The following is a 25,180-nucleotide window of genomic DNA, read 5'->3' as shown; positions in this document are numbered from 1 at the left end:
GTGTGATAATTCAGTTTGCTCATCACTAGAATCAACATAGTCATGGATTATACAGCTTGAGCGAAACATCATGGTCACTTGCACATAATGAGAAACTCACTGCTGACTTGGATTATCAGACGAGACAAAACACGTGTTTCATAATTTAGTGCTTTAGCTGTAAATACCATAACATAAGACACAGGATCAGTCTCCACTGTCAGAGACCTTGTGCTTTGTTCAGCCAACCTTCAACGGCAACCTTGTATCGCCCAGAAGCATTGGTGGTAAATATAACCCAAGCTGATTTTTTCCCCCTCAACCTGGTATTTGACAAATACCACCAAGCACCTACTGTACTTTCTCCCTCTCCACCTTACCAAAGCCGGCCTCCCAACACACTCTCAACAGTTTTTTAGGCCCTTATTCTTAAAGCAAACTTACCTTGTCGAAACCTCACTGTATTTTGCAGCTTTCTTCCTACAGGAATCACAAACACCACCCTTTAGACTTGCCCACACCACTGAACTAGCCTTGCTGTTACATGACAGAATGTTAGGCTTTCATAATCCTTTTTTCTAACACGACCTTCCACCGTCTCCTTCTTTCCACCCACTCCTCTTTTTTCCTCGTCGATTCCCTCACCCTCCGTCTCTCCTGTTCGCTCCATGCCAGTCCCCTGGGCAGCTCCAGTCCTCTGTGCTGGGCCTGAGCTCTTGCATGGCTGCACTGCCAGAGTGTATTTTAAGACAACCAGCATGTTTCTCCATGGGTATAGAGGCTAGGTATGACTCACAAATCAGATATTTGACCAGGAGAGCCACACAGTAGAGTAGAGCCGAAGCGTGGGAGGAAAGTGTGGATAGCTCACAAAGGGAACCCGACCGACCTCCATCTTTCCATCTGGTAAACAGACTGCTATTCCAACTCTATTGGTATTTCAAAGAAATAAACGTTTCCCAACAGGTCTCAAAGCTCCATTGGAGAGTCTGTACCTATCCAGTGGTGTGAAGGTGTAGATTACATGTTGCAAATGGAGCCAACACGCAGCGACACTTAAAGTCATTCCATTATAACCTCCGATTCAGGCTTCGCACAAGACAGAGCAGAGAACAATGGAGTTCAGTCAAACATCCCTTATCGTCGAGGCGCTGCTGTGTGCTCTCTCCAGGTGCGACAGAAGCTCAACTCACAGTAAGAATAAAACACAGCCTGCGGGTTTATGACTAAGTGTTATTAAATATATGCCTTTATATCCACAGGGTCTCACATTACAGATGGCTGTATTGATTTTTCCTGACTGCAAAGTGCACTGGACAGAGCTTTGTTATCTCTACGGTGCTCTTTACAACCTGGATGAAAACTTATTTTTTCTCGGAGAAATATGAAAGATCAATAAACCCCAAACTGAAATCTGCATGCCATTATGCCTAGAACAAGAGCACTCGTTCACGAGAGCCATCAGAATACAAATGTTCTCGTTTAAGCTGCAGGTATTGTTTTATACAAGCTCTGCCTCATTACACCGTCCAACCCTAATATGGCCCAGACACATCATTCACCACAGAGCGAGCATAGGTGCATGTTTTTTTCCAACCTACACCTGGAGCATGCAGGGTCTGACACATTCATTGTCAGTAGTGCACCTGCAACACTCTGACCTGCATCCCAATGATTCCCTCTGTACTATCCCCCCCCCCATCTCTCCCTGCATAGCTCTCTCCTCGGATTCAACAGAGCATCATCTCCAGGCCCATTTCTCCCCTAATAGCGCAGACAATGAGGGTGAGGCTCTTCAATCTTATCGCTCCTCTCTGTCTGCTCCTCACAAAGAATTCTTTAGCAGGGCCATGTAATTACACACTGATCACAGCAGTGGAAAATATCACAGATATCCTATTCCTTCTGTTACTGTGACTGAGCCCCACCGACTGGAGATATATGTACTGGATATACCGTATGTACTGGTTTAGCACAGAGCAGAATGTTTTAATAGTCATTTTCTCAGTCGGTATCACGTGCAATGCTGCCTTGGAACTCTCTCAGCGTTAAGGTTATCATATTGCATCAGCCACACCTGCTTTTCACTACACACACCAAAATCCACCCTCAGCCTGTATGGACCTGTGTCAGGGAAGTCGAACAACAATGTGCAGATTAATAAATGCTCCAGCAAAAGACATCTATTACAGGAAATAAGCAGAATTAGCTTCTTAAACTGACATTCATAGTCAAATATTCATACTTGGTGACTGCCACTTTGCAACAACTGAGATAACAGCTAAAACAACATTAAAATCTATAAAAGGAACATTAAAACCCAGAAAAACATTCACAAGAGAACTAATTAAATTGAATTGGAAGAGCAAATGAAAGAAAAAATTAATAAACAAATGCAGAAATGGATCAAACATTCAAAACATAGCTATAAAATTGTTTATAAAGAGGCAACTGTGAGTTGTCAAATAAAACACAAAGATCTTGGACTTGGACTCTAATTGGTCCCCCATATTTTAACCCTATGTATTTCCTTGGTAGTGTTTTTTAGTGGAAGTGTAGCAACAGCCCGGGAGGCTCACTTCAGGGCCATAAAGCCCATCTACTCTGCAGACTCTGGGTCCTTTAATGACGAAAGCACAGTCTCCTTACCTCCTCTGTCTAGACGACAGGGGACAGTCGCAACAGCCTGGGGATCTCAGTGTGATTCATGTTGAAATAAAAGTTCTGATCAGAGGTTTAACTTTAAATCTTGTAAACAAGGATGCGATGCCAAAATTAAGGCTGGATCGTCCCTTCCTGGTTAAAATTCCGACTGCTGCATGTTTAATTACTTGGCTGCTCAAGGCAACAGAATAGAAAGTGGAAAAATTCTCTAAATGTGAGAGCAAAAGTTTCCTGATCCTATTAGTTTTTAAAAAATGGTTGTTTTTCAAATCTGCTATTTAGCTGTGATCGCTAGCGCTGATATGTGGATGGCAATGTCCGTCTGTCCGTCTATTTCCTTGGTCACGTCCAAAATATGTCGACAACCATTTGATGGATTGCCATGAAATTTTGTAAGGACATAGACATAGGCCATTCTTTTTGCTGCTACATAGTGGGGTGACTGCTGCAGCATTGTAGAAGCTTATTAAAGTCTCCGTACGTCTGCCATCCGCCCTGCGGCTCTCACTGATGAGAATGATCCTTTGTCCTATCGTGACCTGGCCTGCCATGGGCTCTCTGTTCTGCTCTGTGCTGCTGGTGTGGTGCATCACTTGGCCTCTGATCTGGTAGTCCTCTCAGCAACACACTGGCTCCGCTGCACAGCCAGAACAATGGGCAATTGTCCACTTATCGAGCACAAGAAGCTTTTTCCAGTGCCGCACTGAATAACCTGCCAACTCTGGAGAAACTGGACACAGTCTTTTGGATGGAGCTATTCTGTGTAAACAGACTCTCATTCTCACTGAGATTATGATTCATCAAAGCAAGTGTCTCGACTAATGGACCGAGAAGATTTATGTGGAATGTGTTTCTGTGACACGCACATTTCACATAACTTCCACTCGCAGTGAGACAAAGTGTCAGAAGGCAGCGCATTGACATGTTTTTCAGAGCCAGAATCAGAGATGCGCAACAGACACCAGATCAGACAATTACCCTCAGACAAGTTAACCAGCTGTAACAGGAATGGGCCATACTCAAACACAATGGAACTGTCACACACGACTACTGAAGGGTTATCTTTATTTTCAACAGGAGCACTAAGATGCATCTTTCTCAATACAGCTCCTGCATCTCAACTCTGCTAATAACACTATCTGTCAGAAGAGCTGAAGTAAACACAAACACAACAACACCCTAAATATATATATATATCTAAAAGATCAGAAAACAAGGCTTTTATACGTATCGGTTCATTGATCATCCGAAACGTGTTTTGGAAAAACTGCTTTTGAATTTAAAAGGAGATTTTAAATCCAGTTTATTTTCAAGAAACCCATAGCTTTCACCATCAGAAGTATTTCAGACAGTAATTCAAATACATAAAACATAAAAGAAATGATGACAGGGTCCAGAGAAGGAAAATTCCTCTGTAGCAGTATTACTGAAGCTAAACCCATGAATACAGTATTGAGGCAAGATAGTATTATGTGAGCTGCATATGTCCGGGATGTAAAAACACATAATCACAGGTCAGGTGAATATAAACACATCAAAGTCTTGTGGTAAACAGGCTGCTCCAAGCCAATGGTAGTATGACCCAAAGAGTGAGTGTTCATTTAGTTCTTGACTTTAAGTTCATTTGTTGTTTGTTCAAAACCATGTCTGGCTCATGGACGGTTCTCTGTGGAGGGTTTCTCTAAATAAGAAAGCGTGTTTCCAAATGTGCACAGTAACTGGAAAATTGCTTGAGCACTGAGAGGGTAGGATTATTGCCACCCTGAGGATTCACACAAACACGCTTCCATGACTTCAGAGGACATTACGTTGACACACATTCATTTCCTGTAGACTTTTTCGGGCTCAGACTACACAATATCAGCCTAATCTTGTGTGGTGTGCCGTCATGGACGAGAACCTACACCACATCTGGGAACGCCTCATAACAGCCTAACAGAGAGACTAGCATGTCTGATCTTTCTTCACCGCTGTGACATTGAGCTCAGCTGACAGTGCTCTGCTAATGTTAACATGGAGAAGCGAAAGAGGAATGTTGTTCTTGGTGTCGCATGTTGGAACTGTGAAGCAGAGGAAAGGTTCATTAAGCGGTTGCACCTCCCACCTTTTAATGTTTCCTCAAAGGATTACAGAGGGAAACCAGGAGGCCCTGGAAGTCAGTCACGTGCACTTCCTTTCCAGTGATGACAAGCACGTCGTAAAAGACGACAAACACTGATTGGTCAAGAAGCAACGTGTAATCTGTCATATCTCTCGCCAAGACTTGGCAAGAATTTATGACTCAATAATCTCCTCCTTTGACACAGGGGTCATTTTAACAGACAAAAATATCTCGTCTACTTTGACACCAGCATTTCTCTAACCTTAACAATAACTACTGCTTCTCTAACACTTAACCTAACCTTTACATTGTGGAGACTTTTGGCCCCATAAGGAAGTCCCCATTATGTGACTGTGTAGACAGACATACACCAGTTAGCATAACCACAGCCACAACCACAATGCTAACCTCAACCCTTTCCCATCCTTAAAGGAAACCCCCCCAAATAAAATTACCTTGTAGGGACCAGCTCATCTGTCCCCAGAGGAAGGGTAAATGATTAATGCAATAAAGGAAACATGCAAACACTAATGTGGACTAACATTTATCACCTGCGGCCTCACCCAACTTAATCTACAGCACCCAAATTAATCTACAGCATATGTCGTTTTGTAACTGCCCCTTGGAACAACACACAGTGTGAGTGTTTTGTGATCCGATGCCACAGTTGACAGGACAACATCACCGTGTTTTCACTCATCCACATCGACCTCCCTCCTCTGTGCTCCTTGTTGCTCTATAACAACATCACGCTACTTCTTCCTTTAGTCCCCAAGGACAAGTGTGATAATTACTGCAGCTGTTACAGAGGTTTACTGCTTAAATGCAAACAGTCATTGTTCTGGGGCATTTGCTGGAATTAACAATGCTTTCCTTTTTCTTGGGAGGACAGTCTCGATCTACCCTAACCTTAACCACTTCCTGACTAACATTCACCTGAAATGTGCTGGTAAACCTCGTGGGGTTAAAAGATGGGAGGTGAATTCCCATAATGTGATTATTCAAACGTATTTCTGTCCCAACAATGTGATCAGGACATGTGCAGGTTTCTAACAAGAAAAAACCATCAGCCGCAGTATGAAAACTGAACAAAACTGATGGAGGTTTTTGATCAAGATTGTACAAAAGTAATGTAATTTATTTTCTCTACTCGCAGCAGTGCGGGGAGATAAAGGTTTGACTGGCAGCTGCAGCAAATGGATGGTTTTCATTTCCAGAAGCCCAAGTAAATCTACTTTCAAACATGACATCTGATTGGCCTTCGACCTCCATGTACAGAGCGAATTACACCTCTATGCATAATCTATTGACAAATGACACGCTATTGATCCGCTTAGGTTCTCTCTGGGCCACATGTGAATGCTCCAGCTCTAATAAGGCAGTTAAAAAACACTATATTCTGTCATCAATAGCTCTTGTCCAGTAGTCAATTGTCGTTTAAGCAACCTTGTTTGAAAGGAGAGAGCTTCCCTAATTTGTAAAATGTCAGTGGTGATTGAGGTCTTCCCCCAAATCAATGTAACTGTCACTTGGAGGCGTTTCAGAGAGCACTTCAAATCCTACGGGATTTGCATCTGAAAACAGTAATCCTTTCAACTGATTTTTTTATGGATGCTCTGGCTTCCGCTGCACAGTATACTTTTCAAGCTCAACAGAACACACAGACACACACACTCACACACCACTGCGCATCCAGCCAGACGAGGAGAAAAAACACACTCACCAAAAATATGACAAAATGGATCTAATGAAATCCCAAGTTCCACAATGTGTCATGTAAAATCAACAGGTATTTGAGCGTAGCAAACCAAAGCCTGTGTGGCACTCTAATAATTCAGTCTCCTTGTAAAGGTCCAGATTGCCCAGGCCGATAATGATGGTAATATATTAATATCTGTTGTTAGCAACCGGTCTGATGCACCCCCAGGCTCTGCCGCAATAATACGACTGAAGGACAGGGAGTGAATCCTGATGACAGTTTATTATATATATGCTGTGCGAGTGCACACTGGGCCAGGACATCACTGAGATACGTAGAAATGCAGTGCACGCACACACACACACCCACACACACAGACAGTGAATTTAACATTTTGTATACATCACTTGTCTGTAGAGATATGGACACACACACACAGTAGTTTTAGTTCAATTAGGCCTAGATTTCTAACACTGGCAGGGCAATGTCAAATATTTTTCAATGTATGATTACTAGGATTGTATTAAGTGTACAATTCTGAGCTACTTGTACATGTTATGCTTTGTAATAGCTTAACATTAAAGGATAACAACGTATTTCTACTTCACTACATATATTTTATACACACAACATTTACGCTATTGATTGAATAACTCATCAAAATATATTGTTTTCAAAACTCGCTCCAGCTCGCTACAAGTAAACACTCAAATACTATGATTAATTCCACATTAGCACATCATAAATAATATTTACATAATATTTCACATATAATAACATTCACAAGACCAGATCTTCTGCATTATGATTACTGTAACTGTAAAAACATTTTATACTGCACTGGACTGTGATTTAGCCGACAATAGTGCTGCACTTTTACTTGCAGCACTATTTTATGTAAGATTTTGAATGAGGACGTTTTTTTTCCGAAGATCTGCCAGGGTGGTTACGTTTTTGTCTATGTTTGTTTGTTTGTTAGCGGGATTGTGCAAAAACTACTGTGAGAGCACGACCCAAAGATCAGAGCGCAGATCCAGGAAATTCTTTTATCTTTCTTTAACATTGTGAGATAGATGCTCTTTTTTCAACATTTGTATTGATTTTTTTCAAGAATAATTGATGGATCTTGATGACAAAAGATATCAGGGATAGTTAGGGGACTCATATATTAATGCGTGTGTAATTTGGTGCAAAAAAAATCCAGATCAAATGAATATAAATGTGGTTTCTTAAGGGGACTGTTGGGCCTTGGAGGTACGCCCTCTGAGTGCCATTTAACTTTATTTTTGTGTAATTTTATTGCTTCTTGCCGCACTATGCACCACTAAGATTTCTGCCACAACTCCAATGCAATGAAGGTGAAAGAGAAAAAAAACATACTTTCAACCGAATCAAGTGCAAATTTGTTTTCAGAAATAACGTCAAAAGCAGAGCACATAAAATGAAAAACGACTGTATCTGCACGGCTCGATACCACTAGACCTAACTGAGAAACTACAAACACTGGAGCAGAAGGACTGTTGTGTTTTCTCTTCCATCTCTTGCAGCTCAAGCTGGCATGCAGTGACTGTGTCTATTTCTTGCTGCTCTTCAGTGGCATGCCCTATCTACATTAGGGCCCTCACATGGGCATGCAGTCTAAACACAGCCTCGTGCCACCAGACTCCGGGGACGGCAAGACTGCCATGTGACAAAAGCACCTCCTGTCCCTATAAAAGTTGACAGAACACTGCACAAAGTTTGTTTTGGGATTCAACGTCGTGTTCAGTATGTGGTGGACAAACCACACATTAAGTACTTTCAGATAGCAAATCCCACCACCTCCCTCCTTACCCAAAACTCCTCTCGCTGAAATCCAATTTAGAAAATGAGAAGCAAGAGACAAACATGAAGACAATAAGCAAAAAACAAACAAACACAGATTCAATATTGCTCACCAAACAAACGTATAGAAGTACTAACATCCAGCATTTAATACAAGTTGTGCCGTGGAGACTTAAGTCAAGTGGTATCTCTTGACTTTGGTTAGATCATCAAAGTAAATCAGAAAAAGGCATCTCGACTTTCAGAGACTAATCCTTGTCGCTGCTCAAGGTGAATTTTATCTTCTCCAACTGATCCATCTGTCATGAGACGGAGGTTTTGAACTCCTCTGGTGTAAAATATTAGACGTCAGGCCAATGACTTAGCGAAGGCAAACGCATTATATATGTTTGAGGGACAATCAATCTTCAAGACATATGCTGAATATAGCAGTTACAGGATCGGGTCAATATTGAATGCGTCACTCTAGGTGTTTATTTTTGCAAACCAAAATGTGCATAAAGCAAGGCATGTTAAAAATTATGTATTAGGCACCTGGCACATTGGTGTTGGGGTAAATCTTTGGCCAGTTTAGCCTTGGTAAGATGGACACAAGATAAGAGCATTTCTGCAGCTAGAGTGTACTTGATCTAAAAGTGCATCCACAGATCATTAGAGGGAGAGACGTGCCAAGGTCGTGTTCCATGAGGAATCTAACGGTAGCCACAGACTGAGGATGTTGGCTAATGTATCATGCATTGGCCCCGTTTAGACACATGTGGCTGTTGCTGTTGCGTGAGTGGGATTTAGACACAGAAAATGTGCTGAACTTCATCATGGTTAGTTTGTCGATCCACCGCTTTGGTCCAGACTATCTTTGGTCCGGACATTTTAACCACTATTGGATGTATTGCCATGAATCTAGAAATAGTTTGGATGTTTAAGATCTCCAGAGGATGAATCCTTATGATTCTGGTGAGTCCCTGACATTTGAGATTGACATATGTGGTTTTAGGTGGGATGTTAATTAATTAAATGTATATAGCAGTTAGGCTAATTGCATTTTATTACTCCTTCCTAAATTATCTGTTTCTGCACCCACATCTACGTAGTTGTTGATAAATTATTAACAACTGAGGACATACATTTTAGTGTGGTACAAACATGTGTATCATACTGCTTATAAATGTTGAATAGGGGGACTTCAAATATGCTGGACCTCAAGGAAAAAGGAAGCAGACAGAATAAAACAAGGCCAACACTTTATTTTATGTGTTGAGAGGGAATTCACCCTGAGAAGTAGATCCACCGGATTAGTGTGAAGTGCAGTGTAATTTCTGAGGTGCCTTGTGATTCCCGAGCTGGATGTGGAAAATGGCAAGAAAGCAATCAAACAGAGAACAAAGCACAGAACCCAGGTCTAAGAGGAACCATGCGGCATCCTCCTCCTTTTGAAGCTGCAGACACTCTCACGGGCAGCTCTGAAAGCCGCCTTCTAACAAATTCACTTGACTCATTTGCCAGGAACGGAGAAACTGTGTTTGCCCATGGTAAAAAACAGATTTAAAAGGCAAATTTCTCATCGATCTATGAAAACATTTTGAGCTCTTATGAGATTTTTCTGCTGTGAAAAAGGGTCTTGAATGTTATTTAGTTCAACGGCGCAGAAGTCCACTATGGTTGAGTAACTTTGGAAATCCAGGCTCTGTCCATAATGCTGCATGGATCACACAACAGAACACTGACCCCTTTAAAAATGGCTGTGAGGATTGTCTTCTACTAAAGCAATGGTGACAATTTTACTTTTGGTACGATGAATGAGTTAAGACCAGCAGCCAGCCGAGACATGCTCATGATTCTCCACTCATCTCTGTAAGAGGATCGGATGTAATGGGGTTTCTACTTCTCCGGCTCACTCTGCTCGCCAGTTAAACCGCAGAAAACTTCCAGCAAAGTCTAAGAGTGCTATTCTGGTCACATTTTACAGCCACGCCGACAATACACTTTGAAGGAATGCCGGTGTGACCTCACTGTGAGCGGAGCTAAGCTGTTAAGCAGGTGCCCTCCTCCCCCTCTGATGCAAAAGGGGAAAATGTGTGTAATAACCCGAGTGGGAGAGTCAAGCTGCCACAATCATCAAGCTAAGACCCCACACCCCAAGCATTAATGAGGGATGGCCCTGCATTACACAAGCTGAATCAATATTTACCAGCTGTGATAGAATCATTACAAGGCTACAAACTCGAATATGTCTGAACACAAATGAGAGTTTACCACCCCTCTTTCCATTGAGAAACATTTATTCATATAGCATGCTATTATGTAGCTGAATAATCAAGTGCACCATCCCCCCCAAGGCCTGTGGGAATAGCCAAGACCTTAATATAAGGCGTGCATGGTTTCTCATATTCTCCCCGTGGCATGCTGCTGACCTAATGACCCCATGTCAGCACCAATGACAACTTGTCTGACACAGGGATATTTTATTCATTTTATTAATATTGCATCAGCGGCTCACACTGCATTGTGTTTGCGTGTGCGAGTATAGACTGTACCTACTCCCCTGAATGCTGAGGGCAACAGCGCTCCTTCACAACACTGTTTCTACCTAAAAGGCTAAATGAAGGGACATTTGGAGAATCAGACTGAAGCACACATTTCTTTGTGTGGTTATCAGATTAGTTGCTGGAGCACAGTTCCTGCTCCGGTTTTATGCTGTTACCTCTGCCAAGGAGGTTATGTTTTCGCTCCTGTCTGTCTGTTTGTTTGTTTGTGTATCTGCAGGATTACACAAATACTACCGAACGGATTTCCACGAAACTTGCTTGAAGGTTGGTACACGGGCCAAAAAGAACCAATTAAATGTTGAGGCAGCTCCAGGAGATTTGTGTTTTATTTGACAATTTCCCCGATTTCCCAGGAAATAATGACTGGATCTTGATGGGAAAAGGATCTGTCATATTTTGAAGACTGATGTCGAAGAGTGTGCGCCATTTGCTGCTGCTTGATTGAATTGAAAGGGACTGGTGGCCTTGGCAGAGGTATATGCTCTATTTACTGCCATTCTAGTTTTCCATTCATTATCTACACTGCTTATGTTTTGAGGGTCATGGGGGAGCTGGAGCCCGACCATAATCAGCATTGGGAGGGAGGTGGAGTACACCCTCGACAGGTCGCAGGGCCAACATATTGAGACAAAAAACCCGAACATTTACACCTACAGACAATTTAGAATTAACATAACCCAATTCCACATGTCTTTGAAGTAAGGGAGGAAGCTGGAGTATTCGGAGAAAGTCCACACAGACACAATGAGAACAGGCAAACTCCACAAAGAGAGGCCCCTAGCCGGGATTTGAACACAGAACCGTCTTGCTGTGACCATGGTAATCACTGCACTGTGCCGCCCTGTCAGTCTATGTTTGTTTTATTTCGTTTTGTCTCCATACGATTCTGTCATCAAACCTATGCATTTCATCGCCTCACTAGATCAGTAGTTGTTTGGTTTCTAAACTCTGCCCTGCTGCCATTCTGTCCAGCCTGACAATTTCAGGTAAATACATCCCCCTTCGTCCCAGACCCAATGTCATAAATTAACTCCCCATCATTTCGAAGTCTCACCTTGTCGGCTTCTCGCACAGTTTAATCTGATTCAACTGTGACCTGCGAAATGACCGTGATTTGACGATATCCAGCCAATTGGAAAGAGCAGGTGGGATTGACCTCCCCTTAAGTACCTATTGATTGTTTGTATCCTTGTTTGTATAACTGCATGCTGAAAGAACCCAAGCAGCAGAAGAGGGTTCATGCTGTGTGGCTGGAAAGGACAAGGACACTGATGAAGAAAGACAGAGTAGAGAATAATGTAATTGATAAATCGCTGGCAACTGATCCACTTGTGGAATGCTATTGTTAGCGTCTTATCCATGCTAACACATGCTGGTTGTGCTTGTAACTCTGCCCACAATATATCCTGTCCCACCTGCTCCTTGAAACAGTGTAAATGTCACCTTGCCAATTCTGGTCTGACGGGGCCATAAGTCAGCGTCTGATTAAATGGCTGGAATGAAAACCAGCAGGCTCTCATTCCCAAGGACTGAGAATGATGATCAGTAGCTTTTCTACAAAATCTGCATAAATGTGTTAGTGTAACTGATGACTCAATAACGCTTTAAAGACGGTCAGCCATTTTGTTGCGTGCGAAAAGGGAATTATTAATGACAGAAAAAAATACACATACAGAAAGTACCTACATATGTGAACTATTTGGAGAGTCGACCTCCAAAAGTAATGTTCATATGATTGATGTGGGTATTAAGAGATCATTGCCTGTATTTCAATAATATGCAGCATTGTCCTTACATGTATAGTGTTATTATGAATGACCACATTCACAGATGATGCATGACGTGCCATCACAGCTAATCTATAAATACACTTCAGCTCACACACCCACACCCCCACCGGAGGAAGACCAGTTATGGTAAAATGTTGCCGTGTCCTTTAAGAATAAAAGAACTGGGGACTATTAACTAATATCTACTACTATAGTAGATTATAATTATAATAATCTATTATTATCTACACAGCAGTGTTTGTGTGGGCATTTTTTTTGTCTTTTTTTTGTGCAGATTGTTGCGTAATAAGAACATGTTTCAAAACATGAACAAAAGATCAAAAACATTACATGTTTGGCTTAAGCTTTTTTACGTTTTAAGGAAGAGAGTGAACATTACTATTAAGTTGGTTTAGAAACTGGAATAAATTTCTTTCATGAAGTTATTATGTACAGAGTGTGTCGCACTCAATTAGTAAATGATGGAGCGAAAATGCAACAACCAACATCACTGATGTGGATCATGAAACATCCATGAGACAGTTTCCTTCAGCAGTGGTAATGGAGCTCTTTGTGTGTGGAGAGTATGTGTGTGTGTATCTCCTCATATGCTGCATACTTGACAGCTGTGATATCTCTTGCGATTGGGCTAAATACAGTACCAGAGATGTGACTAATTGAGCTGTGCCGCTTCCTGCATCTGTGTACAAATGACAACCGTGTATGAAAAAAAAAAACATATTTAACCTCTGACATTTGGTGTCAGTTTCAGAGCTTGTTATGTAAGACACACACACACACACAGTCCTCTGGTGTCCCTCTTTACCCGTGTCAGCTGCGCAGATCACACTGCAAGGCTTCAATCTCCTTCAAATCAATCACAGATATGATTGTGTGAAAGAAAAGGAGATAAAAAGGCGGCCGGAGCCTGTCAGGGCTATGAGGGCCGACAACGTCAATGCCTCACTTAGACAGCTCATCTGAAGGGGCTGCTTCCCCAGACAGGGGGGGGCGAGACGGAGCTCACCTGCATTCAGAACAAAGTTTTGTCTTGGTCTTTGGAGAAGAGATGTGACAGAGGACAGCAAGCGGCATTCCCTGATGTAAATGTCATCTGGATAAAAATCAATTTCATGATTCATTCAAGAGGCCAGGACTTACAAATGGATAAAGTTGCCCTGTCTGTTCAGGTGCAGCGTTGTCCTCCCTGAGTATGACTGGGTGCAGAGGGTAAAGGATCGGACGATTTTTCAAAAAGGTGCACAACATCATAGCTCCTGGTAACAATCCAAAAGTTCGGCTGATTGATTTTTTTTTCCTCCTGTGGCATTGTTGCCTCTCATTTCCAACACAGCATGAAAGGCAGTGAAATAAAAACATCTTAGCAGCAAATCGGCTTCACCATGGCAACTGTATTGATCAACCCTCCTGGGTCCTCAGAAAAATCTATCCCTCATGTCAATTTCCCAGCATTAACAGTTGAGCAGCTACTCATGTCCTGAATAGACAGCCATGATATTCAGCGTCTGGCAATAAAATCTACAATCACTATTTAGCTTCCCAGATGATTCATTTATCACAGGGGTGAAACAGAAAATGACCTGATGAGCTTCACTGAGAACAAAGCGACAAGTAGGTGGGAGGAGAGCTCAGGGAGAGGTCACTGTCCGCAGGCTTCAAGTGTAGAAAATTGAATGCAAAGTTCATTACACTGCTTAGTTATGCAGCGTATCCAATAATCAATCCTAATTTGAATCAGGTAAGACGTGAAACTGAACACTGCACTGAGCCCATTTGATGTTTCTTTCACTTTGATTGGAGAAAAAAATATCAGCTTTGCTTCTCTGATTTTATCTGAACAGGTGTTCTCTCGAGCTTTTGACACTTTTGACTGGAATCATTTGATACTTGATGGATTGCAGTTCAAAGCAATCTCAGAAACTTGTAATTGCGACCACACACTAATCAAATGCTGTAAGACTAATGAGAGTAAATGGGCTGGGAGCTTTCACTCCTGGTATGTATTGATTATACAGTATCACGCTGCTTCATGTTTAATTGATCATCGTTATTATCCGTCCTATCATCACAACTGGGACCAGAGGAGGGGGGAAAAATGAGCGTGCTGAAGGGCAAGCAGATTCAGAGGTAGACTGAATTTTTCTTTCCTGGAGTGTGCAGATTTGGCTGTGGTGATTAATCCACTTTTCTGGCATCAGAAGAAACGAGAAGAAACACAGAGTGATGGACAGAGCCGCATGACAACCGCTGTCAATCCACACATTCCTCGCGCTTGATTAAAAAAGTCTGAGCTGCAGTGCAACATCACACATGGTCTACACCTACACTCCCACAGCTTGACACTTACAGAAATCCTGCTACACCTGTTGTGAGGAGGCAAGAGAAGTGGGCATTACAAGATGTTTTTTTTCTCCCATTAAACCCTCTCAATTTCACATGCTTGCCTGGAAAAAAGGAAGAATTACAACACTCGCATTCTGCAACAAACTAAGAGTGTATAGTGAGGATGCTTCAAAGCATGACTGGAGGCATTTACTAACTTGGTATGATAAAAAAATTAAATATTTAAACTCAGTCTTCAAAGAATGAAGAAGAACCACAGGCAGGCTGAGGGTTGCAGTCGAGACCCTCAGTCTATCCGTTGAGCCAATGGGGCCAATGGAGTCATTGGGGATGGTTGCTAAAAGCGTGTTAAATATTTTTGAGGTTTTACAGTGGCATTTAAACAGCTACTTGGAGCCAGGCCCATGGTTTGTCTGATTGAACCGAAACAAAACAGACAAGACGTTGAGTTACAATCCGCAAACCACAAATCTTTGGCATCAACACTGAAGCTCAGGTAATCCTCCTCGAATGAACACCGCTCTCTTCACACGAGTCAAACGGAAGGGGAGTGTGTATGTTTGCAAAAGCATCCACATTTTCAAGTTATTAGATGTTTTGCTATGGAGATGTACGTTAAATAATTAATCTGTTGCACTGGTGCCCTGCTGCGTTTCCCATTCCACTGCAGCGCCAGCAGTGGGCCGACTCCATTAGTTGACTCGCAGCCAACAGGAATAGAGATGTGTTCCCATAAACCCGAGCTAACTCATTTTGAAATTAGTGGTGCAAATTCATTTCATTTACTTTGCAGTCATCGAGCTCAATTAGGGCGCAGACAGATTGAAACCACCTCATTTCACCATGGGAACCCCGTAGATAAAAAACAAGGCAACTCGTCCATAAATCACGGCTTTCAGGTTCAAAACAATTCATAAAATGCCTGCAGTCTTGCCATGTAGGAGGCTCATATAATCATGTGCAATCACACGGAGCAGGCCTGTTATTCTCAGGAGGGGTTTGTTGAGTTTGGGTGTGATTGTGTCAGGCTGCCAGTGCCCACTCATCCAGACTCCAGAGTGAGGCTGGAACAGACGGGAGCTGTTCTTTCAGCACCACCGGGAACAAGCAACAGCACATTCAGCCGTCTCAGCCACATAGATTAGAAGAGGGTAAAAGAAAAAGAAATACCCTCACCGTCCTCTTATTTCCATTTATTCACATGGAGAGAATTCTTTACGAGAATTAGCCATTGCACAAAATGAATACAAAATTGAGTAAAGTAAAAATAAATGCATGTTATCGGCTCGGAAAGCAGATTTGTTTTTCTTGTAACAACAATCTTTTTCCATTTAAGATAAGGTTTTGGGTTGTTTACCACTTGGCATCCCTTCTCATCTGCTTCCCGTTACTGGAAGCAGTGAGGAGGCGCATCACTGTGACTCTCTTCCCATAAAAGCTGATTATAGAGCACGAACATTTTTTTCAGCTATTAGACTATCCTCAGTGTCCACACGAAAAGTACTGCACACGCTCAAAGACTTTACCTGAAAGAGGCGTAGGATGTTGGCGACCATAATCGATACTGAACTCGCCGAGGCGCCGATGACTCCCACCACTTTCTCAGGCTTCACGAACACCGGTGGCTCCCCGTTGGTGCACCTCACGTCGGAGGTGTCCTTCGTGATCAGGGCTTGGACGAAAGTTAAAGACTGCTCCAGCGCGTAGGTATCCCTCGAACAAGTGTCCAGCACCCGGGCGCCTAAGGTAATGTTGGGTAGGAGTTGATCCTCCTGGTTGATTTGGTCCAAAGCGTACATCATGGCCTCAAGCCGCTGGATGCCGTTCTCCTTCTTGAGGTCCCCGCACGGTGTGCCGTCGGCCCCGCGGGCGTGCACCGGGAAGAGTCCGCCGAGGGTCAGGTGGCCCTCAGTCCGAATTGAATGGGGCGCGTAAGTCTCCTGTGGCAGCGCGAAATCCACCACGGTCCTCATGAGCCAAAGCGCTCTCCACACGGTGCTCAGCTTCACGCACACCCCGGGACGAGCCATGGCGAACTTTTTAAGGGAAGGACGGAGTCTGCAATCCGCCGATGATAGAACCAGAGTTTAAGTTGTGTTAATACGAACCCATTCCTGTCACCAGGGAGGAGATTCAACAAGCGGGGCTGGGGAACCAAGACGCTGTGGATGGCTCAGACAAACTGCGCCCATCGCTTTGCGGCCAGGAGCGAGTGCAGCTTGTTGAATAGAGACGGTGAAATCAGTCCCTTCGCGAGAAGGAAGGAAACATCCATGAGAAATTAAAATATCAGTGAAGGAGCACGAGCAGCCGCCGCGGATGAACTGGCCTAATTTTGTCCGTTTACGCCGAAACCAAAGCGCCTTATTGAAACACAACGAAGCCTCCGCTAATAACTGGCATATCTTCACAGCCTGGAGCGGCAGAGACCTAACGAATAACACGTAGTGGTTTAAAAGGGTGAATATCTCTCAAATCCAGCACTTAGATGTTAGAACCGGCAGAAGTGGGAGACATTCTCCTCGCTCGGACCAACTCCACGGGAGCGCAGGGATGGCTCGGTCGGCTGTGGTGTCCGTCTCCCAGGGGCGCATATCATCTCCACGGTCTCAGGGAAAAAATGGAAGGAGAGAAGGAAAAGAAAAACGCGTCTACAGCGAGGAGCCGTAACGTGCCTTCACGGAGCAGCCCTGCACGGAGGAGATCCAGCTAATTAAAGCCGGAGCTCTCTCGGTTCTCCGCAACCGGTCGCGTTTATACAAAATGAATGAGTCACAGCGAGGGATTCACTGCGTGCGCCGAGTTTTCAGCCCCCTTTTTTCCTTGCGAGACGTCACTCAGCTGGCTGGGTGGAGGAAAAAAATAAAAAATAAAAGTAGCATCACTTCAGGATTTTCAGGAAGTTGGAGCTTTAGTGTCTTCAAACATCAGTGCGAACGAGAAGGTAAACAAGACGAACACATGCACTTACTGACTTGAATAAGACAATTGTTCTTCTCTGCGCGCTGCGTCTCAGCCTGCATATAATCTCTCTCTCTCTCTCTCTCTCTCGCTATTTCCCATCCCCTCCTTTATTCCCCCATCAAACGCGCACACACGCGCGCACACACACACACACACACACACGCGCAAACGCACTCACAAAGTCTAAGAGCGTTTTTTCTTCCTCTAATGCTGACGGTGGAAGGCATGAAACGGAGATCAGGGGCTGGAGGTATATGAAGAGCCTGCACCCGCCGACTAAAAAGTGCCTTTTTCCTTAAATTGTTTTGGATCCATCACTGATGCACCTTTAAAAAAAAAAACGGAAGAGAGGGGAGGAGAGGGGGAGGAGAGCAGCACAGACACGTTTGGAGGGGTCCAGGCTGGTCTCCCAGGCAACCCTTCTTCAGAAGACACTCCTGATTCATCCTGTGCACGCACGCACACAAACACACACACACACACACTATGCAGGCAGCATACTGGCACACGAACTGGTGATAATTAACCACATCTTTAGCAGCAAGGAGCCCTCACATCTTCTTAACATAACACTATCATCACCAAACTATTTAACTGCACAGATGGTGCGTTTACAAACAAGCAGATTATGATAATTCGTTTTCGTAGCACGCACCAGCCAGGGACTCACTTGGCAATTTGTGGCAATCATTTTTTTTTTTTTTGGAAAGGGAGATGATTTAAAGCAAATGTCATTTTTAAGAATGAAATGATTGTCAGGCTCTAAATGAGTGACTGCTGTGTTCATTTGGAGGCTGACAGTGTGAGAAGAGGTGCCCACTGAGCACTTTGTAGATACATAATTCATTTCACCTTCATTTTCAAGCAACCTAAGAAACTGACCACTTCTGGAGCAGCCACCATAACAATAGTCTCCGCAGGGCTGCCAGAGTTGAAAAATTACAGCGGCACTATGGGAAATTGTGTAACAGGAAACAGCGAACGGACGATATAAAATCTGTGAAGTCGCCCGATCAGAGAGTTCCTTTATCGGGAAAATTATTATGAAGAACGGAATTTAATTTTATGAACATGTCCGTTTCATTCGTTTCTATTCAATTAAAAGATTAGGAAAGGCAATGTGCCTCTTATTGAATTGTGTCCTATTGACATCACTAACTTGGATGGACAAATTTCTAATTAAGTTGAATAGAGATTAATTCAAAGCTAATCCCGCCATGTAGCGTGTTTATCTCCATCCGCCGCACTGATGGCACGAATATCTTCCAATCGGTAAATCATGCATGTCCAAAATCCGAGGGTGATAATATGGTTCTGGTTGCACATACTGTTGAATTTAATATGAGATGCACCAAAAATACATTAAAGGAAACTGTGTGGGAACTGCAAGGAAGAGACTGCTGAAGGGAGAAATGAGGAACGTGAAAGGGGAGGTGGGCAGATGGCCTCCTCCACTGTGTGCACACTGAGACAGGCAGGCAGGCCTGGAAAAAAATGCAGCAATAGTCCCTACAAATGACACCCTGAGAGACTGGTGTCGCAACGCACGACACTAATTCCACTGCCTGGACTCCACGGTGAGAGCCTGACTCCCACTTACACTGTCAATGGAAAGGTTACTTTTGAAAAATGGGGCCCTCACTGTGATTTAATTCACTGACTAACCCCAGGAAGAAGGGGCTTCTCCCTCGGGGGAGGTGGTGCGATCTAGACTGAGATTACGCTTCATTTCGGTTTGGATCTTCTCTCTTCCTCCTTCCTCACTTTCACACAGACACACTGTCAATGGCATTGGGTGCACACACACACACACATACACACACTCACACTGGGATAAATTCCAATTCAATTTCATCATGAGATGAAGTGGGAAGCAACAAGCAAGGAGGAGTGAGAATGTATCCTGTATGAGGTTTAGGTTTGACGTATAGCTGACCAAACAAATACAGCCACGGTTTCCATATGGCAGAGGTGCACAAAATTACTCGACAAATTACGGGCTCCTATGAAAAACCACAGCTTTGGTTTCAAGCATTCAGTAACATGTCTGCTCGATGCAGTCTTCTCCGAGTCAATTACAGGGCTGGCACTGCTTGCTCCTTTAGAGAATGACAAATCAAAGAACAATAAAAAGTCATCCTTCAGGACAAGAGGCAATAAGGTTTCTTTTTGGGCTGACACGGGGCACAATGGGGTCTGTCCGTCACATTAATTAACCTAGAAACCTCTTTAATTCCCACACTCAAATGAGAGGGGCCCATCATATACACAGGAAAGGAACAACTCCAGAGCAGGAGGTAATTGCATGTCGAGGTGATTTGTTCGAAAGCACACAGGCGACCAGCCTGTTTGGAGTCATGCATATTCTGCGAAGGGGTGAGGTGTTAATGTTAGATCAATGTCGGGGCAATGTTAGATTAGCAACATGAAGGTCACTGAGCTGCTGGGCCCCCATGTCTCATTTTGTACCATCTGCTTTGGAATAATAAAACCAGGCTATCTATGGTTTTCTTTATCACTGTAAGCAGCATCAGCGCCTGCGAGGAGAAAAAAAAGTGTGTTGTAATTCCACAGGCATGCTGTATGAGAAGACAAATTCTTGCCTCTTCTGCTGTTTATTTCCAAAGACAATGCAGGTGCACCGCAGCCCGGACGATAGACTCTCCACACTTTCAATTATGACCCTAATCCATCTGTCATACCTGCTCACTTCTAATTATGTCTCTGTAAAGCTGCTGCCGTGAGCCTAGACACCATTCACACCCTGAAATGTGAAAGATAGACAGATAATGCACAAGTGACCTGTGGAATACATAAGTTGAGTGAATAGCACATAGTAACACGAGGTTATGTCCCTAGAGCATCTCTGAAACTCACCGGTTATATGACAGCAAATCTGCATCTGGAGGAAATGTGAGTGTGTGGCCTTTGAGATAAGAAAAATAAATTACATGAGAAAAAGTAGAACCGCAAGAAGGTCAACCTACGGCTGCTGCTGTCTCGCAGATGTGTCAGATACCTGCTCCTGATTGGGAACCAGCCGTGTAGCGATAATGATCAGAGGGTTTACATGGTGTGTGGCAGTAATGGCTACAAAGGTGCTGACCTCCCACCCACACAGTCCTGGAATCTTCCAGAGACCCCATTAGTGTGTGACTGGGCCTCTGTTGTGATAGGTAGCCACACGGTCCACTGGATCCCTGTGATAAGTGGGTGCAGCTGCGATAGCTAGCCAGGAGGACTTTAGCTCCAAATTTGATTGGGATAGCAAGTGCCTCGCGCCTTGTGTCTGTTAATTAGCCGACCGTCTGAGCGGCTCTGGACCGGCGTGAATGATTTTATCGCAAGTGTCTTCATGGTGCATTGTGATGGACGAGATTTTATCCACAGCCTTTGTGAATGACTCATAGCCTTGCCTCTCTGCGTGTGTGTGTGTGTTTTTTTTGTGTGTCTGTGTGTCTCATGTGTGGGTGGCGGTGATGTGACGTGTCTGTGTGAGGATGAAGAGACAGGTGCCAGGACCAGTTCACCTTTCATTAGTATTTGCTCCAATAAAGGAAAGGTATATCTATTTCTATAACGCTTTTCAGTGGGATACAAGAACAGTTACACAAAAACAAGTGAGGAACCAATGGAGAATTTAATGGAGATATAAAACTCATTAAGTAGCCCCTGAATTATTCCAGGACTACACATAAAATAATGACAAATTACTCTTGGGCAAGCTTCAGCGTATGTTAAGGGAACAGAGTGTATGTCAGAGGAACAGTTTGACATTTCAGGAACCTTGTTAATTCCCTTTCTTGCACAGCGTTATGAAAGATTAATTTCATGTTTGTATATGACATGAAACTTAATACTTAGAAGAGCGCATACCTCTGTCGAGACCTAACATCCCCCTGTTTTTTCCAACTGCACCAAATTCCACACACTCATAGATGTCAATTCCAATTTTTTTTTTATCAATATCCATGAATAAATCTTGTTGAAAAAACACCTTTCTCGCAATGTTAAAGCCCCTTAAGCCGGATCTGCACTAAAATATAACAAGTTCTTTACTGACCCATTCCACATCCTTTCACCAACTTTTGTGTTAATCCATCCAGTAGTTTCTGTGTGATCTTGCAAAAACAACAAACAAATGGACAGGGGTAAAAACATAACCTCCTTGGTGGCGGTAACTCCAGCAGGTGAAGGTTAGTTTGATGAAGCATGAACACTGTAGCAGGCTAAATGTGACGACCAGCACCGCAAACAAACTCACAAACCAACAAATTATATGGAGCGAAGCTTGCAAGCTAGTTCAGGCAGCCAACCCGAGCTGCGCTGCCGATATGCTTCACTCTCCACCTCACCGCTCAGATTATGCGATGTGTCTCATTCACCACAATTTATGACGCCCTGACAACCTCTATTTAAGCTGCAAAGACTTCCCATCACTCCCTTTGCTCGCCCCCCTGCTGCTACCGCGTCAGTATTGCCGCCGGTTGACTCAGCCCCTGCACCACCCCAGCATCCACCTGTAGGCTCCGAGGGGGGTGATAAATACTCACTCTCGTTATATATATATGTAATCATACCTGAAGGAGTGATGAAGTCAGAGCCTAGACGCCAAACACGTGTACGTTTGACGAGTTGTCTGACTGAAATATTGTTTCTTTGGTTTGTTAAAGAGCCAAATTATCGTTTGCGTCACGACACAAAGATACAATTTAGTTTTCTGTATTAGGCATTTATGTTTAACACCGATCATCTTATTTCAATTTCAGCAAGAAAATGAATTTCCAAAAATGTTGAACTATTCCATCGAGTAAGAAATGGTTATTTCCTTGATTAAGCAATTTGCTGAGAGCTTTCTTCGTGATTAACTCTTAACATTGGATTACCTCTGCATCAGCTGCCAGGTGACACGACATTAGAACTTATTCATTTATTCTACTGACTTACTCTTACTTAATTACTGTAATCGGTCATTATTTTTGTGCCCACTTAAATAAAGGGATGAATCACACTGACTGAGCGGATGCATGTTTCTTAACGTGATGATTACCTTATGTATCATCAGTCTTTGTGTGTCCTCTTAAGGGAAGCAAAACATATTTTTCAGTGGGATTTCATTTGTAATCCTTTCACAACGAGGCACAGACAGAAATGTGGAAAAAAGATAACGACCGCACTGTGATAAACATCAGGTCGTTTTCTCAGTACAATGCAAGCTTAACTTTTTAGATACAAGATTAAATTTTTTTTGTTTGTATTCAGCAATGGCTTGTTCTTGTTTTGAATTGATTTCTGACCCCGCGGTGAGGATTGTGCAAGAATAAAGGCATTTTGGGAAGCAGACTGTGGTGATATAGCTCTGTGCTTGTGATGTGACACAAAGGAGAGCCGCACTCAACACCTACAGTCCTCCTTCCTCTGCCCCTCTGTCAGCGGAAACCAGTGCCAAAACGCCAGCGTGTTTAAATGGACCAATTTGGACAAATTAAAACAATCTTGATGTTAATGAAGACGCTAACACGGCAACACTGCACATACTGTAGTGCAGATGGACATCATAACCTCATCATCCCTTTCACTTTGGAAGGCAAGCCTCCTAGTTTGTTATTCAATCCAATTTATGTGTTGGCAGCTGGTCACACACCAGCAACCACAGTGAGTTAGCGTCGGATGTATTTGGGCTGCACTTCCCAACTATTTTCATTTTCCTAAAATGCTAATTGTGTTATTGGAACTAAAATGAGCTCATTCTTCTACTTTTCAGATGAACCTCACGCTTGAAAAAATGCTGTCAATGAAAGTGTGTGGATTATGCCTATGCCTCTTGAACTAAGTGCAGTGCTGTTTGTGTTGCAAATAACATATTTTCTTCATCTTACACAGCTCATTACCATATGGAGCCGCTAGCGAGGACTGCGGTGGAGGGCAGGCCTACTTATTTTAGATAAGTGCCCCTGCAGTCTTCACCAGAGTTTTGAAAAGCATACACAAAAGGTACATACACTGCACTTGTGCACACATTTAGAATATGAATTTGCTTTGCCCGACTGCAATTCATCATGCACATGAATTAATCTCGCTCACTCATTATGTGGAAATTAACTCGGTTACAAATTACTGCACATAGCTATCACAGAGGGTGGAACAATAAATCACTACCTTCACGTATAAAAGCCATCCACTTCAAGTCACACTTATGGTGGCTGCCTCCTACACTGTTCATCACCTCCTTTAGCTGGAGGCTCTGCACAATTAAAAGAGCTTCAAGTTAAACTGCTCCCCATTTTAACCGCGTGCAAGCCCGAGGAACGTGCAAGCTGACAGTAATCTCCTGGGTTCATCTGCTCATTGAGCTCAATGCTTCCACCGTCCCTCAGTGTCCCGCCTGTCCCTCAGCCGTGCTCTATCTCCCCCCAGACTCATGGCTCAATGATCCCAGAAGAGCACTGTGGCTGGAACTATGGGTCACAAAAGCTGGCTTTTCCCCAAGGCCGCTCCACTGTCAGCACACTGGGTGCCTTTTGGAGTCTTTCCAGGTGATCTCTGGCATATAGAGGAAGAGACAAGGGGAGGAAATGCATAAATTCATACAAAGCTACTTCCTGGGTTACAATAACCGAGGCTTGTTTTTGGATGCGCTCTGGAGATGAAAGAAGTCACGGTCAAGTCAGGGTGCCTGTCCCCAAGTGGCATCTTCTGCTGAGGAGTCAAGGCTCAATGTGAAAGAGAGTAACAGGGAGCACGCTGTGTTTACTGAGTTTGGAGAGAGGAATGATTGTGTATTGTTGCATTTAATGGGTGCCCGCCAGTGTCGAGTGAAAGTGAGTCCTGTCGACACAGGGCACAGCACAATACAGACAGAGCAGAATGGGACCTCTTATGGTTGCTTGGGGATTGAATAAAGCCCAGTTCATTTGCTACATATCACATTTTGTTACATGGTTCACGACAATTCCTCATATTTCATCCGTGGAGCTGGCAATGCTCGTTTTATATCCTTCCCATTTCCCCCACCTTTCAGCTCGCTTTAAGCCCCTCCATGTCATGATGGTGGTTTTTTCCCCCTCCTTTTGGAATTTCTCCCTTTTTTGCTTCCAAGCTGAAAATCAAATCTATAAATCAAAGGCAACGGGAGAAAGACATGGGAACTGAAGGACATTCAAATCCTTTCAGAGTTCCCAAAGCTTCAGAGAGTGAAATAAACAGGAAATTAAAATGGAGCTGGAAATGGCAGCAATCCCTCTTTTCAGGGGATTGAATCCAGGTGCAT

At 43.4% G+C, this 25,180-nt stretch overlaps 1 protein-coding gene across 2 annotated transcripts in view; it reads right to left on the bottom strand.

Moving 5' to 3' along the window:
* The window catches only part of LOC117764600 (metabotropic glutamate receptor 7), a 61,915-nt gene extending 43,755 nt beyond the window's left edge, over positions 1-18,160 (bottom strand). The window contains exon 1 of one of the 2 annotated variants that reach the window (XM_034590514.1): positions 16,473-18,160. In XM_034590514.1, coding sequence (XP_034446405.1) covers positions 16,473-16,976 — 504 coding nt within the window. In that variant the 5' untranslated portion in view covers positions 16,977-18,160. The remainder of the gene's footprint in view (positions 1-16,472) is intronic. The other variant, XM_034590515.1, reaches the window with a different exon arrangement.
* Positions 18,161-25,180: the final 7,020 nt, after the last annotated feature.

Source organism: Hippoglossus hippoglossus, chromosome 7 (genome assembly GCF_009819705.1).
Source record: "Hippoglossus hippoglossus isolate fHipHip1 chromosome 7, fHipHip1.pri, whole genome shotgun sequence".
NCBI classification, from domain to species: domain Eukaryota; kingdom Metazoa; phylum Chordata; class Actinopteri; order Pleuronectiformes; family Pleuronectidae; genus Hippoglossus; species Hippoglossus hippoglossus.
Note: the sequence above shows the minus strand (reverse complement) of the source record. Positions and strands in the feature narration are given on the sequence as shown.